Raw genomic sequence first — 19,655 nt, 5'->3', positions numbered from 1 at the left:
TTAAACAAAACCCTTCCATTTTCATTGACTAGAGTAGAATCAGTAAGTGATAAATCATTAACATTATTGTTATACAAAGCCAAGTTTCTTGAACTGTTTTTTGATTGTTTTCATTGTACTTTTAAAACTTTTACAGTAAAAAAAAAAAAGAAAACTGTAAAAAAACAAAACAGAAAACAATTTGCCCCATCACGCTAAATTTGATTAGACAACCCATTTTGAGAACTTTTAAGAAATCTTGCCATATTGCTTCCCACTAGACTGAACACATTTACTTCTTTGAAATATTGAAAATATGTCATCTGATTTAAAACAAAGCAAAGTATACTTTTTTTTCCTTCATGCGAGTATTTTGGTCCGTTTTAAGAATATTTATGACCAGGCACCTGTGGCTCACACCTGTAATCCCAGCACTTTAGGAGGCTGAGGTGGGCAGGTCACTTAAGGTCAGGAGTTTGAGACCAGCCTGGCCAACATGGTGAAACCCCATCTCTACTAACAAAAATTAACTAGGCATGGTGGCGCACTCCTGTAATCCCAGCTACTTGGGAAGCTGAGGCAGGAGAATTGCTTGAACTTGGGAGGTGGAGGTTGCAGTGAACTGAGATGGCGCCGCTACATTCTAGCCTGGGTGATGAAGTGAGACTCTGTCTCAAAAAAAAAAAAAAGAATATTTATTTTTCTTTCTAATTCATTTACTGATTTATGACTTCTTTATGATATATATCCTGAGCAGAATCTACATGTCTATCAATCTGTTGATCTATCTATGTATATGCAGGGAATTTTTTTCAGTTCTTTAAATCATAAAACACTTTTACTTGAAATCCTGAAATATGCAAATAACTAAAACACATGGTTTGGAAATTTTAGCTAGTATTTTTGGAGCCTCATAGATCGATAGAAAAATGAGCAAAAACTATCTTTCTAAAACTCCTGAATCACTATTACTTAGTGTGTGCAGAAGCTCAAGAGTCTAAAAGGGAAAGTAAAGATTCTTAATAGCTTATTTTTTTTGGCCATAACATTATCAGAAATGTTCAAAATAGTTTATCATAAATTTTAAATGTATGATAATGTATGGTACTTTGGTTCCAGTCATCATCTGGAAATTCTCACTGAAAAGCAGCAAACAAGGTTTAGTGGATTACTGTGAAGAAGTCATCTTTTCAATGTAAGATGCTGTTAATTTACAGTGTGGCCATCTGAAGGTTAAAAACTATGATTTTCTACTGTGTTTCCCCCCCCAAACCAGATAAGTTTACTTTCTTAAGAATAAAAATAAGCAATATATCTTTTCAATAAATCTGCTAGCACTGTAGGGCAACTGTTAACCAAGCAGAGCTGGATAGGGTTACTCGAACAATCTCTGAAGGGCAGAGCTTATGATTCGGAGATCTGGGAAGAATTTGTTTCAGCTTGTATTCAGTGCATTCCTCACTTTCTTCAGATGTAGTAAAGTATTTTAAATGCCATTACTCTGAGTTTAAAATAAAACTAGAAATGCTTATCAACTCTTTCTAAACAATGCCAGTTTAAGCAAAACAAAATTAGTAAAAGGTTAAAACTGAAGACCTTGATGCTTCTAAACACGTTAGGGTGAATGTTTGTAAGGGGCCTTTCTCCTCTAAACTGCATGTCTTCTATGTTTTGCAAACTGCATGCTTAAAGTTATTGATTATTTTATTCAGTGCAGATTATTTGGTGTGATGCATAGAAAAAAAGCATTTTTATTTTCTTTCTAAAATATATCTCTCTATTGAACATTAACGTTTGCTTTTATTCCAGCTCAATTTGTACTCTAATAATGGCTAATTGTTATGTTCTAAGCACTTGTTTCTCTTGTATGCTTTAATTAATAGAGAAGCATATTGCAATAGCTTTTTCTAAAAAAGAGTCTAGGAATTTTGCTTTTCAAGAATAAGATTTTTTTTTTTTTTGCTTTTTTTTTTTTTTCTTTAAGTTGCCTCTTGGGAAAGTAAGGTTAATGCCATGTACAGTACTAGTTTGCATGTGTTCATTTAAATACTAAAAACTGTAGTACTGCTCGATCCATATCTGACTGCTAGGTTTCAATTGACAGCTGAGGATTTGTGACTGGACCATGAATCAAAACGGCAGGCATTTATACCCCAGTACCAGTGAGGATACATTGGGAATTACTTGGCAAAGGTAACATTTTAATTATTTCCAACCCTACACTTACACCTAAAAATTACATGAGCTATAGTGTTTGTTTTTAACTAGCTTTACAGAAAATATATGTTAAAAATTTAGTTGTTTTGGCTATACCATTCTTCTTTCCCTGTCCTCCTCCTTTATTTCTTATGTAAATGGAACGTCAAATTGAGTTGGGACTATAGCACTTGCTTACTGATCATTGGAATTTTTAAATGCTATAAAATGTTTTCTACAATTTATACTGTTTTTGGTGGGGGAGGGGGTGGAATGTGACATTTAGATTTTAGGACCTGAAAAGTGAAATCACAGCTTTAGCAAAGATTTTCCAGCTACCTGAGGATAAAGCATTGGTTTTCACATTGTAGGTTTTTGTTATTTTAACTCTTTTCTCTACTGCTAATTCTAAGCCATTTCACTGTTCATTTTTTTCCCCTGTTGTAGGCAAAAAAAAAATAGCCAAAAATTTTGGTTAGTCAATTTAACTGCTATTGACAGCACCCATAAATTTTGGAGTAGGAAGATTGTTGGAATCAGTAACTAAAGAAGGAATTTGTTAAAGTTTTAATTTTTGTTTGTATACTGATGTGATTCATGGAAGATTGACCTTATTTGGTTGGCTGAGAAAACTATTCTAAAACTTCATTTTCAAAACCAGTTCTGATACTGTTTCATGCATTGCCTTTAGAAAGTAAGTAGTTCAAAGTCAGCTGCTTCTTATGTATTATTTATTTTATTTAAGAACAAATTGTGTCAAATTGACAAATTAAATAATTAGATTCATGGTATAATCATAAGTAATAAGAAATAAAAATTGGCAGAAGAGAGTGAGGTAATCCCAGAAGGAGTTCACCAAATAGAGTCGATATAATTTTCCAACCCTGCTCTGATGTTAATCCTCCGTTTATGGAAAGTGTCTATAGAAAGGTACATACTCAGATAGAGTTGTAGATCGTCTGCCCATCTCCGTATTGGTTCACAGAAACTGCTGAAGAGTAGATTTTAAAGAATCAAAATAATTAAATGTCCACTTTAATTCGGATAAAAATCAAGGAAATAATTCAGATTATGTTTTTAAAAACAATGACTTTATATTAATTCACTACCAAATTGAATACCATGTGACTTTTCTTCTTGAAGATTGATATAACGTCCACTTTTAAAAGGTGTACATTTTTACATATTGTGATTTTTTTAACAAGATTGTATTCATCCTCCCTTTTGAAAATAATACAATATATGCTATAAAAAGAAGATAAACTCAACGTAACCATCTTATCCAAATAGCCTTAATGATTAATAGTCTTAATTAAATTAGGTGAAAGTATCTCATTAAAATATTCTGAATTAATATACATTTAAAAGTTAATTTAATTGAATTTAATAACCTAATATTTCCATATGTTATTTAATAAAAATTAATTGAATTTAATAACCTAATATTTCCATATTTTATTTAATAACTCTCTTATATTTCTTGCTCTATCAGTTAACAAAATGACTCATGTCTGCATACAAGCTTACCATATTTACACCAATTACAAACCAGTTGACGTGTACTCCTGTTTGTACATGCACCTATAGCTGTGTGAACTTCCAATTCTGTGGAATATTGATTGGCTTACTAAATCTAAAAATAGGATAGACCTCTAAAGCATATTTGTAAATTGTTAGAGATTTAAAATATAACTTTACCTAGTTATTAGTATTTTTTTTTTTTTTTTTTTTTTTTGAGACAGAGTCTTGCTCTGTCACCCAGGCTGGAGTGAAGTGGCGCAATCTCGGCTCACTGCAAGCTCCGCCTCCCGGGTTCACGCCATTCTCCTGCCTCAGCCTCCTCAGTAGCTGGGACTACAGGCACCCGCCACCACACCCGGCTAATTTTTTTGTATTTTTTAGTAGAGATGGGGTTTCACCGTGTTAGCCAGTATGGTCTCGATCTCCTAACCTCGTGATCCGCCCGCCTCGGCCTCCCAAAGTGCTGGGGTTACAGGTGTGAGCCACCGCGCCTGGCCGCAGTAATTTTTTAAATAAAAAATTGATAGCTCATGGAAAGAGAAGATGAGTGGGCAATAAATCTCAGAACACATGTATTGGAGGAAATGAATCTGATGATTAAACTCAGTTCTTAGGGCAGTATTGTTGCTGTTACAAATCCCCTTCCTGGTGAAAAATTGATGTGGTAATCAGTTTCAGGTCATAGTAAGTCAGAAAAAAATTCAGAATTTATTTAGGTAAAATTTTTCTTCCCTCTCAAAAATAGTAACTTTTCTTTTGATTAGTAGGTAATGGCGTGTAGAATGGTCTTAGTGATCCTAAAAGCTCTTTAAAAGGTGTCTTGTTTTTTTTTGTTTTTTTTTGTTTTTTTATTTTTTAGACAGTCTCACTTCCTCACCCAGGCTGGAGTGCAGTGGCACGATCTTGTCTCACTGCAACCTCCGCTTCCCAGGCTCAAGTGGTTCTTATGCCTCAGCTACCAGAGTAGCTGGGATTACAGGCATGCACTTCCACGCCCAGCTAACTTTTGTATTTTTAGTACACACTGGATTTCACCATGTTGGCCAGGCTGGTCTGGAACTCCTGACTTAAGTGATCTGCTCGCCTCGGCCTCCCAAAGTACTGAGATTACAGGCATGAGCCACCATGCCCAGCCAGTATCTTGGTTTGTTTCTTCTCTTTCTATCCTGATTCAGAAAGCACATAGTTAATAATGGCAGCCATCACATTTCTACATTCAACAGATATTATCGAATCTTTATGGTGGGCTGTGCTAAATGCTGTGGTGAATCCAGTGCTCACAGTTCTTAAAATCTAGGTGTGATGCAGTTCAGAATAAATAAATTCAAATGACACAGTTTGCTTTGCTTTGTTACAGTTTTCAAAAATGGACACAACAGAGTTCATATTTGATAATATAAATAGCCCTTGTCTGTGGCATGATAGCTTTATCCATCATTTATAGTTTATGACTTGTGGTTATTTTTAAAACATTTTTTGAAAGAATTTTGAAAAAAAGTCATAAATGTCTGTAACGCTAGCACTTTTAAGGCAGATAATAGACATCTAAAATCTTCAGGGCATGGCTATAGCTTTAGAATCATCTGAGTAAGTTGAAAATATTTAAGAAATATAGGTCTATTCATCCAAAGAATTAAATCATTTGCCTTTGTCACGATGGAATAAATAAAATATCACAGGTTATTTTTGTTGTGGTAGTTGCCTTTTAACAAAAGGCAATCCCTGGAGACTAGTAGTAGAAAAGGACAAAGCAAAATGGGTGTTTTGGTTTTGCTTTATTTTGATTGATTGTTGTTTGTTGTCATTACTTTCTTTGTGCAATCACTTTTCCATGGTCACCCTCTTTTCTGCTTTATACTAATTGCCCTGTTGAGGTGTTTCCATGTCAAATGCAGCTCTTGTCAGAACTGAAAATGGCAGTGCCAAGGGAGCTGTGCAAGTATAGTCAAAGCTGGAAGATTTCCTCCATCCACCCCCAACCCCAAGGCTTAAGCATTCCCTTAGGAACCAAAGCTGACTCTTTGGGAAAGTTTTCACAGCCTTATTAGGTTACAACCCTGAAGGTGTTTTGTTGTTTTGACCTTAAAATTTTGTGAACTGTTTTGTGAACTGTGTGTGTGTGTGTGTGTGCACACGCATATGTGTAAAGGAGTTGCTTGCACCTTGAGAGAGTCCATTTTTCTGCCTAAGTTCAAGGTCAGGAACTGCAGTTAACCCGGAGTAAAATACTGGTTTGGTGAAGGGCTCACTTCTAGTATAGTCTGGATGGGCTCAAGATCTTAGGAGGATGATAGGTGATGAACTGCTTAAGGTAGGTACTGTTGTGTTTGTGCCTTGTCTCATGTGGGCAAATTACCTTGTTGCATATGTAAGTTATGTGGACATAAACATATACAGCAGTTACTCCCTGACTGGCTGGCTTTCTTAAAGTGATAGAATATAGCCTGTACTATCAGATATGAAAGATCAATATAATTGAATGAAAAAGAAAGCCGAAGGACAATCCAAGAGTAATATAAACATAAGCTATTTTAAAACATTAGAGGGAGTGCTTTATGCAAAAGAGAAACTGAATTTATTGTTTCATTCTCTCTTCTCCCCCTTCACCCCTTTCAAGAAAACGCAAAGCCACAAGTGAGTGGTTGTATGTGTCTGATGGCTTATGTAAACAAAGAAGTCTTCAGATGGCTAAAATAAACATGCGCGTGTTACCGAAGGATATGTTTACACAAACCATTTGCTCAGCCTCTGAAATAATGAATAAATGAAGATTTTACTAAAATAATTGGAAGGATTTTTGTGTTTCTGTGGATGCCATAATTGAATGGCACCAAAGAGACTTTTATCAGCTATTTTCCGTGTTACATGTGTTAGCGGTTCCTTTCTATGGGTTGAATACTTCATTCTGTAGTTACTTTACACATGTTTTTCTAAGAAATTGTCGTTTATTACTGCAATTCTAGAGAGTTGCTTGATTTCTCAAGAGAAATTTAGCAGCCAGTAAAGGTTATTTGGATCTGGTTGGTCAGGAGAAGGAGGGCAAAAAAAAAAAAAAGAAAAAAAAAGTGTGAGGGGGTAATAGCTCTCATTTTATCCATGTAACTTAATTTGCATAACACTCACCTCAGCCATTTTCCTTGCTTTGTTCATAACATTTTCTTGTAAAATGTATGCTCTCAAAAGAATGAATATTTAAACAAAAAATAACTTTCAATAATGGGTTGCAAACCATATGTTTGTATTACATATATGTGTTTGTGTGTGTATGCATCTATATGTGTGTGTGTATGTAGTGCGTGTGTATATCTCCACATATATGTGGCATATGTATGATAAGGGCAGTATGTCCTTAGGTAATATTAAGAGTTAACTTTTATTTCAACATTACACTTAGACCATCCCTGCGAATTCACTAGGTTAGCATTTCCTGCTCTCAGTTTGTTATCTTGACACATAACTACAGTACAACAGCTGGGTTGTTCCTGGAGTTCCTGGGGGGAGCTTTATTCTCCGAGTGCTGAGTTTCCTTTTCAGCTGTCAGCTCTAAAGTGTGTTCAAATCCTCAACTTTTTATACACCATTCTGGGCCCCTAGCACCACTCTGGGACTATGATAGAAATGCTGATATGGTAGATGAATGGAAGAATCTTTGGTTCAAGGTGGAGAATTGCAAAAACCAAAATTTCACATGATCATTGTTTGGTAAAGGGGCCGCTAACTACTTTTGTCTTTGTATTTGAATATTCTTTTTAAAGGAATTACTCTATTCTCATCAGAATTATTTGCACCTGTTATGAAATCAAAAATAAAAACATTACCATTCTTAAAAATTATCTTCATACGGTTTTCACAGACGCACAACATCTGTGGTCTGGCTTTTGAATAATATGTCGGGGTTTGTCGTAGTTTTGCCTAACTTTCTCCATTTATAAAGAAAGATTTGTACAACACGATGTTTCCTTTTTTATCTAGGCAAACTCTTCAGAACACTTCCTAAGAAATTAATTGTATTCCAGCCAGACTTGCATGCTGCCATCCCACAGGAAATGGGTCAGCAATCCATTAAGATGCCATTAGATAATCTAATTTGGAACTTAATCTCTAAATTAACCATGCTCCATACTTGAAGCATACTTGAGAGAAAGAAAAAAAGTTTACGTTTGAATCGATAGGGGAGCCGAAGCGTGAAGAAGGCTGTTTGTTTTTTCTGTAGCTGTGGTCACGTCTCAAGCCGTCTGGTAACCAGGAGAAACCAGACATGATGTAATTCCAGATTGAACTTGAACTTCAGGGACTTAGGATGGGGGAACAATGGACCATAGGAATCAATAATGTCCATTTTCCACATGATTATGTTTGGAGCTTTAAGTTAACCTTTATGGGAGAAGCAGCAGGATCTGCAGTGTGACCAAAATGAGATGATCCTGAGACAAGATGTTAGAGGAAAGAAAACAACTTTTTTCCGTGATATTTTCTGAGCAGGACTGCAGATTCCAGCAGGATTAGAAAAGTTCCCGCCCTGCAGTAAACCGGTGGCCTGTTCAGAGCACTCTTTGTTCGCTTAGGTAGGACAAACTTAATCTTACGTTTCCTGTCAGATGATTTTTGGCAGCGCTACTGGAGAGGGAGGAGCGTGATTCTGAAAATTCCCAAATGTAAACCTTGCTGATTAACCCTTTGTAGTGAAAGGAAGTATATTAAACCCCTACTTTATTTGAATATGTTTTATGTAAAGTGCCATATTTACAGATGTATTTTGTCCGTAAGAAATCAGTTCCCTCGACAGCCAGTGCACCATTTATTAGCTTACCTTTTTGGTTCTCATTTTTGCTAGTGCTGTTAGTAGGGATATGATGATTTTTTTAGTCATATTTACTTAAATAACAAAGCCTGTGAATCAATAAATATAATAATAAACATAATAAATGATAAAAGAAATGGCAAAATCCTAAGGTCAAGTCATTGAAGAACACGAATTTTGAATATTCAGAAATTGCAGAAAGTTACAGTTATTCTCTCTTGCTCACTTTGTTTCACACACAGGAAGATCTTTTGCCCATGTAAGATCTTTTGCCCTTGTGAACAGAGTAGCAAGCATGATATTAAAATGTGTTCAGTTCTTTAATCATTTGTAATTTTATGCTTCAGCATTCTGATACAAATAAATTTCATCTTTAAGAGGTAAAATTGTGCAAATAATGCTAATTTTTGCTTTTAAATGAAAATCATTTATAAAAGAATCTCTTTTTGCTTTGTATAAAACTTAACATTTCTGTTTGATTTAGTATGCCTTGGGTGATTTTCTCTAGTGAAAGGCACTATTTTGAAGCACCATTTTTGTAGAGAATTTTATCTGCTGTTAAAGCGTCACATATGCAAATAAGAGGAGCAGTACCACTTTTAACAATAGCATTGAAAAGGAGCCCAGGGTAGAGAGGAATACAGACAGAAAGAGGCTGGAAATCAACATGTGGGCTTCTCCACTGTGCTGTGGTCTGTGGGAGGAGATAAAATAATTACTCTGAGCCTGATAATTCTGTATTTTTTAATTGGCTAAAACCTCCCACAGCTACCTGAGTTCTTATATATGTACGCATGTGTGTACTGTAATTTATTTATAATTAGTCATCTTCATAATAATTTTTCATCTTTCGTTTTCAGTTCTAAAATTTGAAAAAGATCGAACACAATTTTTCTTACAGGTCCTTAATTTGGCCTATTGAGGAAGTGCTTTTTTCTTATTTATGTTTAAACCGAACATTTTAAGGAAGTTTTTATTTACGTGTAGGTTGCCATATTGAAGTCTTCAAGGATTATGTAAGAGTTTTTTACTAAAAGAGTGCAGTAATTGTAAGGAGCACATTTAATATTTAGTGGCAGTGCTCCCATATGGAGTGGCTTTTTCTTGCCCTATGCTCTTTATTAGATAAAATATTTCAATGGTAGATGCTATTATTTTACTTAGAAAGTGCTAGCACTCACGCATGGTAAAGTTAACATTCAATCTACTGTGCCCGAAGAACAAAAAACTTCTGAATCAATTGAATATAAATTACCGAGGTTTGATGGGCTACCATTTTGATATGCTATTTCCAAAACCGTTGGTCCCCAAGGAGTAGCAATAAAGAAAGCTATTTACCTACTTAGTTAAGAAACAAATACATTTCTCTTTCATTACTGTGAAGTCCTATTGCTTGCAGTTAGAATAATTCCATGAGCCACCTGCAGTTTTTGATATTTGGTATTTCCCAGAGAGCCCACAAGAGTACTTTGCAGTTCAGGTAAGAGCTAGCCAGGGAGCTTTCTGATACAGATTATTACAAGTAGTAATAATCATTAGGAATCATCTTGCATGCAAATAGGATCATTCAGATGGCAATAATGATCCCTAAAAATGGTGAAAATAAATAGAAGAAACCCAAGACCGGTGTAAAGCACTTTGTGTATTTCACTTCCAGGCTAGCCTCATCTGAAGTGGAACTCAACAAATTATTGACATACAGCACATCTGCACATATGTAAGACAAAAGCAAATACTGCATTCAGCTGAAAAGCAACTGGAATTGGAGAAATAAAGCACAGTTATTTGTGCTGAATTTTGGGCTCAAGAGTTATACTTCCACAGGAATTTCATTGTGATATGAACCTTAATTCACAAAGTCTCTTGTATAATTCAGTGGTAATATAACTTCTAGTCCAGTGAAAAAAGTAAACTATGCTTCACAAGAAGGGGAGATGAGAAAAGTTTAGTGGGTAGAAATACAGATCCTAGAATGACATTGCTCAAATTCAAATCCTGCCTTCTACAATTTAATAGCAACATGAGTTGGGCAAGACACTTAACTTCCTAGCTTCAGTTGCCTCATCTGTAAAATCAGGATAATAATGGTCCTTTCTCATAGATTTGTTATGAGGATTAAAAGTTTTAAGGTAGGTCAAGCATGTAGAACAGTACCTGGCAAATAATACACATTATATAAGTGCTAGCAACTAGTATATTTATCAAGTACTATTTTCTTTGTTCTAATACATAAACAGATTCAACTTAAGTGTTTATTCCTTCTACTGGTCTGAGTGAGCATTTTTTTCACAAGACGTAATCTGCAGCCTTTGTGTTATATTGAAGTAAGCAGCCAGTCCAAATGCACCCATGTACAACCCAGGGCAGCATAGTTTTCCCAACAGGTTTTCAGCAATTAATAAGGAAAATTGTTTATTGTGCATTTTACAAGAAATGCTAATACTTGTGTTTTAATATTTTGCCAATAAAATTAGTGTTTAGCCAAGGAAGTAAAAACCTTTCCATCTTGGGGAGATCAGGAACTGTTGCAAAGGAACTAAAGGCAAATGCTTCTTTTAAATTAAAATACTTATTTTATTTATTCCCCATGCTTTCTGGGCCATTGCTCATTTTTATTGCCATCTATAAATAATGTGGCTACTGGTACAGTTGAGGTATGTATTAATATGTACAACTCTTTGTGCTTTATTCCTGTAATATTTTTTAAGCTTTTTGAAAGAGTATTTACTGTCTTTTAAGTAAATATGGTATTTTCTCATGATTAAACCAGTATATAAATTCTAAATGGACAATACTATTATTCCCCTGAAAAATATTCATATACTGGATACTTAAACATTTTATAAACTGTTTAACTAGTGTGTTATCTCATCCATTATCAAATACACACAGGCTAGTAATAAATGATTTTTGCCATTCTTAAAATAGCTCTTATTGTTTTAATCACCTCCAGCTAATAGGTGATGTAAAGTCTTTGACTTTGTTTGGTTTCTGGCTCAATGTAATGGCTTCCTACATGCTTATGTGGCAACCTCTGGTTCCTAGGTGTTAGTGAGCTGAAAGGTAAGGGCCTAATTCTTTTTGGCCTAGAAGACACACTCACATAATGCATAATTTTAAAAAAACATAACCAGAAAATGTTGGTATGGCTGCCCAGAGCAATTTCTCCCTTTCTTTCATTGAAAGGTATAGCTCTTTACTCTTTGTAGGTAGATGCAAAGATGAACTATTTTGCCCAGTTTATCCAGGATAAGACATATAGAAATAGTGCATCTTTTTAAAAGGAAGAAGTGGGTATCTTCTTCCCCCTTAATCCTCATGCTGTAGAACTCACCCTAGTAGAACTTCAACTAGATTTGTTTCAGAGGAGATGAATACGTAGAATTTCAGATCATTTGGCCACTTAGACCAGCTACATATTCTGTGCACTAGTCTCTTCTGCAGCATTAGCTAGGTTAAAATCCAGCTTGTGTGGTGCATGGAAAGTTCACTGTCTCCTGAAGCCAATTAATTTTGCCTTCAGACCACTCTGTTCAAAAGTTCTTTCTTATGTTAAGTCATCGGGCTTCCTATGGAGGCAATATAATATAGCGAAATGGCCAGGGAAATCAAACAGATCTGAGTCGTAACTGAGGGCTAAGTGGGAGACTTTGGGCAAGGAACTTAACTTGCCTCGGTTTCCTCATATGTGAAACAGAGATAATGATGGCCATCTCATGAGCTCACTGAGAAAATTAAGTGGTGTTGCATATGTAAAACACCAAAGATGGTACCATGCTTATAGTAAGTCCTCAACATGGCTATCGTCTGGAAGTTTTGCCTTTGTGCTATTCCTTCAACCCGAAGCATGCTTGAGAGGTCTATATTCCTTTCCACATCAACTGCTATATCTTCCCTGTCTACCTTTAGCTGTTCTGCAATGACATAATTTGGTGAGTTTCTTCAATAAGTAAATGCCGTAAAGTTAGGTTTTCTTGCAGAGTGCTACCTAGAAGAAATACAGTACTTCAGAGGTAGTCTTACCAATAACAAAATGAAGCAGGACCATCACCAGTAATGCATCTTAAGCTCAAAATAATTCATTTGCTTCTTCCCTTTTGGGGGGAGCCATGTCATACATTTGGTCAAAATAGCAAGAAAATAGTATCCATGATATCAAATATTTTATTTTTGGAATTTCGATTTAGCTCTTATGTATTTATTTTATAATGAACTATCTCATTATATGCATAGTAATAGTCATTAGGATGAGTTGTACTTTGTGTTAAGGTACTATCAAATTCTTTTGTCTTTTTTCTGCTTGATTTTTTTGCAAAGTAATTATATCTTTTCTTTTTTAAATGGTTATATCTAGTTTATATTTTCTAAAGATGTGCTTTCAACTTTCAGCTATGCTGATCTTCTCTTTGCCTAAACAAATGTGATTTGGTAATGAAAAATTTTATAAAAACAAAGGAAATGCACACTTATAAAGATATATTGCTGAAGTAGCTGAATTTGAGCTTGAATATTTTGAAATCCTTTCAGTTATATTCTCATTTCTTTTATTGGAATACAGATAGTTGGAATGAACATAAGATTATCCGTATAGTAATTCTCACTATGAATTAAAACCGTTAAGCATTTTACATGTAACTGATTTGTTTTTGTGTGTTTATTTTATCTATACATGTGATTATTGATTTTTATGTAGAGAGTTAGATGTATAAAAAGCACTATTACATTTTTACCTGAATAAGTATGCAATTTTAGACGTTGTATTTTTGAAATTAAATAATCTATATTACTTTGATTAAATATATTTATTTACATTGTTATCTCAGTCATTGAATTAGTTTTATCAAGTTTTTTTTTTTCAACAGGACTACCAAAAATAGCTCTAAAAAATGTCTGTGCCTTATAGTTCTGAACTTAACCTACAAATTGGCAATAAGAGACTTGTAAAACTCATATATGGGGTCTGCATAGTGTTAATGTTTGAGATTTATTTCCCCCCAAAGGTTCATAAACAGTATTGACAAATCTATTGCACTCTGCAGTTTTGATATGGTCATAATGTAGGATGGGCGGTTTGAAAGATTTAAATAAACATTTAAATCAAATTTGGTAGGCATTCTGCAGCAAGAGTCCTGTTAGTTTCTAGCATCAATTTATTTTTATTGAACATTTTCCAAAGAATAATGACATATGTGTCTTCTAAAGAACTAAGTAAGAGAGCTATTGCAAAATAAACCCTGAATTTTCTGCCATTAGTTGGTAGACTTGTCCATGTAAGGAGCCACATCTATTTTCAATTCTTAAAATATACTTTATATCCCTAAAGCATGCAATCTCCAAATGACTTTCTTGAGCTCACTTAATTTGGCACTCTTGTTAATTTTGCAAAGCAATTTGCTGCTTGTTGACATTGTATTTTACTGTCAAGGACTATCTGTTTTACCTAGCCCTTTTGCTTTTGGTGCATGCTTCTTACTTCAGGTTAAAAATAATGTATACCCATTTTTGTAATTTATTTTATTTGTTAAGAAATAGCACCAGCTATGCTCAGACTCTATCAAGATAGATGTGACTAGGTCATTTTCTCTATGAAGCTCACCTTTCAGTTAGTAAGATAATCCCAGATAGAGATATTTGTGAAGTAATAAATGCTGTAACAGGACCATGTACAAAGTGCAGTGGAAACACAGTTGAGGGTAAAATAAGTTTCATGATTCATTATGTAACATTGTTCCCAATCAATGGTGCAAAGCACAAAAATAATTGTTGAAGATGTGTGTGGGAAGAGAAATATGTGGAAACAGTTAAGCTGCTTAGTAAAAGTTTCAATAACAAGTATTCTTAAGAGTTATGATTTTCATCAGATTGTGAGGACGTATCTTTTTAGTTTGAATGTGATTATTCCTGCTTAATCAATTTTTGTTAATGCTAAGTAGATCTAATTTTGAATTCAGAGATACCTATTTTCTTTTTATAGGGGATCAAATCACAACATGTTCATGAGTGTATGTAATCTTGGGTGACAGCTTTTAAAAATATATAGCTGGATGTGATTTGAAACAATTAATTGATTTGTCTAAAAAGGTATTGAGCATCTTCCATGTGCTAGGTACTTTACTAGAGATGGACTTTGCTGTCATTGAGTTTGTAGTCTAATTATAAAATCCCTTGAGCACAAACGGTCGTTGTGATATTTTTTTGAAATGTTAACTCAGAAATACGTATGTGTAGCAACAAGCAACATTTTGTATGGAGGTATCACCAGAGTAAAAACAGTATGTATCAAGTTTTTAAAAAAATTCAGAATTGTTCCTTTAGGTTGATATTCCGTAAAGGTTTTTGTACTTTTGGAATTCAAATATGAACAAATGAGCATATCTAGATTGATAGCTACAACAGTAGTGCCCATCTCACTTCGTGGTTTCAAAAGTAAAGCAAAGGTTATTCAATGAAATTTAAAACATCGAAAGTATGTTTCCATGCTAGGCCATGACTAATATGAGTACTGAATTGTCAGTTTGATGTTTTCTTGGTTCATGATTATTTATGCAGCTGTTACTTAACTGACATTCATTGGGAGCTGAGTGTTGGAACAGGCAATACATTAGATTAAGTGTACCCAAAATGTGTGCTGTAGAGTTGTTTCATGATCTGTAGATCTGATGTTTTTTTATCCTCCATATGATACTTTTTAAGGGGAGATTATGCCAGTAGCAATTAGAGAATTGTTTTCCAGTCTTTTTTTTTTTTTTTTTTTTTTTTTTTTTTTTTTTTTTTAACAGCCCGTAATTCAGCATAGGCAAAAGTTGAACTGATGAGAGTAAGGCAGGAATCTTATCATTTACTGCCTCCAACACCCCCACCCCCCAACCCGCCATCTATCCCTCCAAACTCCTCACGTGCAGAGCAGCTCAAATGTGGTATCATTACTGATGGGGAGGAGCAGGGAATGCTCAGGCTTCTGTTGCAAGCCAATGTAGGGAACCATGAATTGGAAGGAAAAGCTCTGGCTCTCTCTAAAAGTAAGTTAAAGAGGGTTAGGATAAGAAAACCGCTGGAGAGCTATAGAACTAATCAGTGCAAACAGAGACCTTTGTGGCCTCCTGTAAATGTTTTTCCTCACAATGGGTATTCTGTAGAGAACAAAAAAAGCTGTGTTCCATTTTGGTTCTATGATTCTTATTTGTTCGGTCTTTACTAAAAAACTCTGATTAAGATATGTTTGATAATTGGGCATTTTAAATTGCATATTATGCATGGGCCTACCTTAAACATGTAGTTTTTTTTCCTGTTGTAAGGAGAAAAGAAATATCTTTCACTGTACTTTTCAATTTTATTCAACCCAATAGGCAGGTAAGAAATTGAAACCCATCTGACCACTGAATTGCTTGTGAATTAAAGGTAAAATAAGATTAGAATGTAACTGGCAAAGTATATTGGTACCAACAGATCGCTGCTTTTCTTTTTCCTTTTTTTTTTCCTGTACAAAAAAGAATCATATTGCATTTATATTGAATAATGTAAAATATTTTAGAAAGAATATCCTCAATCGGTTAGAATTCAATAATTGTTTCTATATCTTACTCTGGATTTTTCTGCCTCACTTTAGTCTTAATTTTCATTTAAAAAATAGACTATAGAGTGTAGATAGGTGTAATATGTATAATTTGGCACATTTATCTCATATTAGACTGTAATTTTGAATATAGGGATAGTAATAATTTGATGCATCTGGAATTTATATTTCTCATATTGTTGTAGATTTTAACATTGTGTTTTTTTCTTTTTTCTTCCCTCCCTGCTGCCCCTCTCCTCTCAACAGTCCTGGTACCTGGGCTAGCTTGGTTCCTTTCCAAGTGTCAAATAGGACACCCATCTTACCGGCAAATGTCCAAAATTACGGTTTGAACATAATTGGAGAACCTTTCCTTCAAGCAGAAACAAGCAACTGAGGGAAAAAGAAATACAACAACAATAGTTTAAGAATTTTTTTTTTTTTAATAAAAAAAGGAAAAGAGGAAGACTGGACAAAACAAAACAAAGGGAGAAAGGAAAGAAACTGAAGAAAGAAGATAATAGACCAGCAATTGCAGCACTTACAATCACTAATTCCCTTAAGGTTGAAACTGTAATGACATAAAAAGGGTCGATGATATTTCACTGATGGTAGATCGCAGCCCCTGCAACGTAGCCTTTGTTACATGAAGTCCGCTGGGAAATAGATGTTCTGTCTCTATGACAATATATTTTAACTGACTTTCTAGATGCCTTAATATTTGCATGATAAGCTAGTTTTATTGGTTTAGTATTCTTGTTGTTTACGCATGGAATCACGATTCCTGGTTATCTCACCAACGAAGGCTAGGAGGCGGCGTCAGAGGTGCTGGGTGACAGAGCCATGAGCCAGCCATTTTATAAGCACTCTGATTTCTAAAAGTTAAAAAAAATATATAAAATCTCTGTAGCCTTTAGTTATCAGTACAGATTTATTAAATTTTGGCCCTTAACCCAGCCTTTTCCAGTGTGTAACCCAGTTTGAAATCTTAAAAAAAGAAAAAATGAAAAAAAAAGGTAAAAAAGAAAAAAGGAAAAAAACAGTTTGAACACAAAGCCTCTATGGAAGAAATGCCTCTATGTAGGTGAAGTGTTATCTCTGCATGCAACAGTAAAAATTAATATAATATTTTCCCCACAAAAGAAACACTTAACAGAGGCAAGTGCAATTTATAAATTTATATCTAAAGGGGAATCATGATTATAAGTCCTTCAGCCCTTGGACTCTAAATTGAGGGGATTAAAAAGAATTTAAAATAATTTTGAACGAATTTATTTTCCCCTCAGTTTTTGAGGGCATTAAAAAAGGCATTAAATCAAGACAAATCATGTGCTTGAGAAAAATAAAATTAATGAAAACACAGCACTTATGTTGGTTTAGCTGCAGCCTCCTTGGAGGTAGAATTTATTTATTTAAAATTACTGGTTGCATCAAGAACCCATAGGGTGTACAAAAGGTTCTATAAAATCTGCATTATAGAGACAAAGAGGCAGGCAAATCCATGTCACAAGGGTAAAGCTTACAGTTTACAAACTGGGAACGCCAGGGTGTAGGATACAAAAACGCACTCTTGAGAAAACAAATGTGATCAGGGTGCTGAAAACTTGCATGGTGCTTTCAGATATTAGCCTTGTTCAACAAATTTCTTGTATTGACAGATCCATAGTGTGCATGGGCAGACACATTTTGCCTCTATGTCTCTTAAAATTTTAATTAAAAATACTCTTTCCAGTAATCCTAATTTGCACGAAGATATAATGTCCACATTACGTGCCTTGCCTTGAAATCTAAAAAACAAAAAACAAAAAAAAAAAAACAAAAAATACAACAAAGTGACATCACTACACTTGTTTTGCTGCATTTATTATCATTTTAAATCTTTACCATTTTTATGACAAAATATTTTGTACTCCAGACGAAGAAAAATGTGTGACATCATGGATTTTTTAGACAGTTATACCTTTATCTCACATTTATAAAGCATATCATGGCTGTGTATAGTTGCCGCTTAAAAATTGTAATCGACCAGCAATATTTTCAGTATTTTGGTGTTTTTTTCTATTAACCTTTCATGTTTTTCATCTTCCAATTAATATTTGGGGGGGAGGGGTTTCAAATTTATACGAATTATGCAATACCAAGTTTTGCCTATGTAGGTAGTGCTTTTAGCTGTATTGGTTATTATAGGTAAGTACACAGATTTAAAAAAAAAACGTATGCTTTTTTGTTTGTTTGTTTGTTTTAATTGACCAAAGTGGGTACTGCTATTTTTGCAGTGTGATGAGGTCCTTTTGTGTACTGAGAGATGGACAGGGGATTTTTTTTAATATACATATATATATATTCTGGGGTGGGTGGGAGGATTTTTAACACTTTACAGTGTAGCTGTGAAGCAGTGCACCCTGAGATGGGCCTGGGCTGCAAAGCGACTGTTCTGCCTACTGTGACAAACTTCAACTTACACAGGTTCCCCTCTCTAACTTCCCACCTGGGGTGCAAGCTGAACTCATTACTGGTTTTCATAACAACACAATAGTAAGAACAAGCAAACACAACAAATTCTCCTGGAGGCAGACTTGGCTTAAAAAGGCAGACTTGGCTTGGTGATAGTTTTTCTTGAAAGTTCCGGATCCACAGTGGAGAGTGAGCCTGTCTCATATTTGGCAAAAATATTTGTTGAAATGTCCACCTAGGGGATGTTGGATGTTTAACACTTTTGAGAGTTTAACACACGAATATTCTTTCTCCTAGAAAACACATTAGACCTGTTGGAGGATCTCCCGTAGTCCTTTTCCGCCACTTTCCGTCCCCATTTCATTTCATTAATGATAGGATATGATTTACCTGTGACTTACTACTTCAAATGGATGGCAGTGCACTTGGATTTTTTTTAATATCCAGAAGATTGAACAGAGGGTTGCTATTGTTGAATGTATTTGGACTGATAGATTAAAATCAAAGTTCAATTTTTAAGGAACAAAAAAGTAAATCCTGTTTTCATTTTACCTCCCCTTTTAAAACTGAGAACCAGAGCAGAAGGGAAATACAGAATTTTAAGCAATTAATCTTCCTGTGGATGAATTAAACCCATTAGATGCTGATGGGATTTTTTTAAGGAATGGTACCTTAACTATATATTTGATTTCGTTTCCCCTGAGGGCTAGAGGCTGAATGGAGGCTGGTCTTATTTTGCCCTTCCCTCACCCCCCAGTCCCATTGAGTGTATTCATTACTAGAAGGAAAATCTTTCAGAATTAGCGACACATGGTAGGCTGTCTTAAGGAGTCCCCTGGCCCCCTTCCCCTAGGCCATGGCCTAATAAAATAAACTGTCAATTGTTCTCACAGCATATCATTTAATGATGAATACTTTAGAACAATGCTTATGGGCTGGAGAATTGTGTTTGATTAGCCCATTCAGTTTGATAGCCCAAATGCCGAACAGCACAGTGGGCTCCTAGCAGTGCAAGTTCAAAAGTCCAATCATTTCTGTGATACTTGCCCTGGTAGCAAACAGATCATCTCAGCCAAGCTCTTCATGTATCTTTGACCTATTAGGTGAACAAATGAACCTCACAGGACACACAGTATGTTTTAAAGGCAGACT

At 34.8% G+C, this 19,655-nt stretch overlaps 1 protein-coding gene across 12 annotated transcripts in view; it reads left to right on the top strand.

Annotated features, from left to right (window-relative positions):
* NFIB (nuclear factor I B) overlaps window positions 1-19,655 on the top strand; it is a 234,496-nt gene that overhangs the window by 211,708 nt on the left and 3,133 nt on the right. For 8 of the 12 annotated variants that reach the window (XM_003260429.4, XM_030815159.1, XM_030815143.1 and 5 more), the window contains 2 exons: window positions 2,084-2,172; window positions 16,317-19,655. The exon at window positions 16,317-19,655 is cut by the window's right edge and continues 3,132 nt beyond it. In XM_003260429.4, the coding sequence (XP_003260477.1) occupies window positions 2,084-2,172; window positions 16,317-16,446 (219 nt within the window). In that variant the 3' untranslated portion in view covers window positions 16,447-19,655. The remainder of the gene's footprint in view (window positions 1-2,083; window positions 2,173-16,316) is intronic. The other 4 variants (XM_003260428.4, XM_030815365.1, XM_030815228.1 and 1 more) reach the window with 2 other exon arrangements.

The sequence above is a fragment of the Nomascus leucogenys genome, chromosome 1a (assembly GCF_006542625.1).
Source record: "Nomascus leucogenys isolate Asia chromosome 1a, Asia_NLE_v1, whole genome shotgun sequence".
In the NCBI taxonomy this organism is placed as follows: domain Eukaryota; kingdom Metazoa; phylum Chordata; class Mammalia; order Primates; family Hylobatidae; genus Nomascus; species Nomascus leucogenys.
Note: the sequence above shows the minus strand (reverse complement) of the source record. Positions and strands in the feature narration are given on the sequence as shown.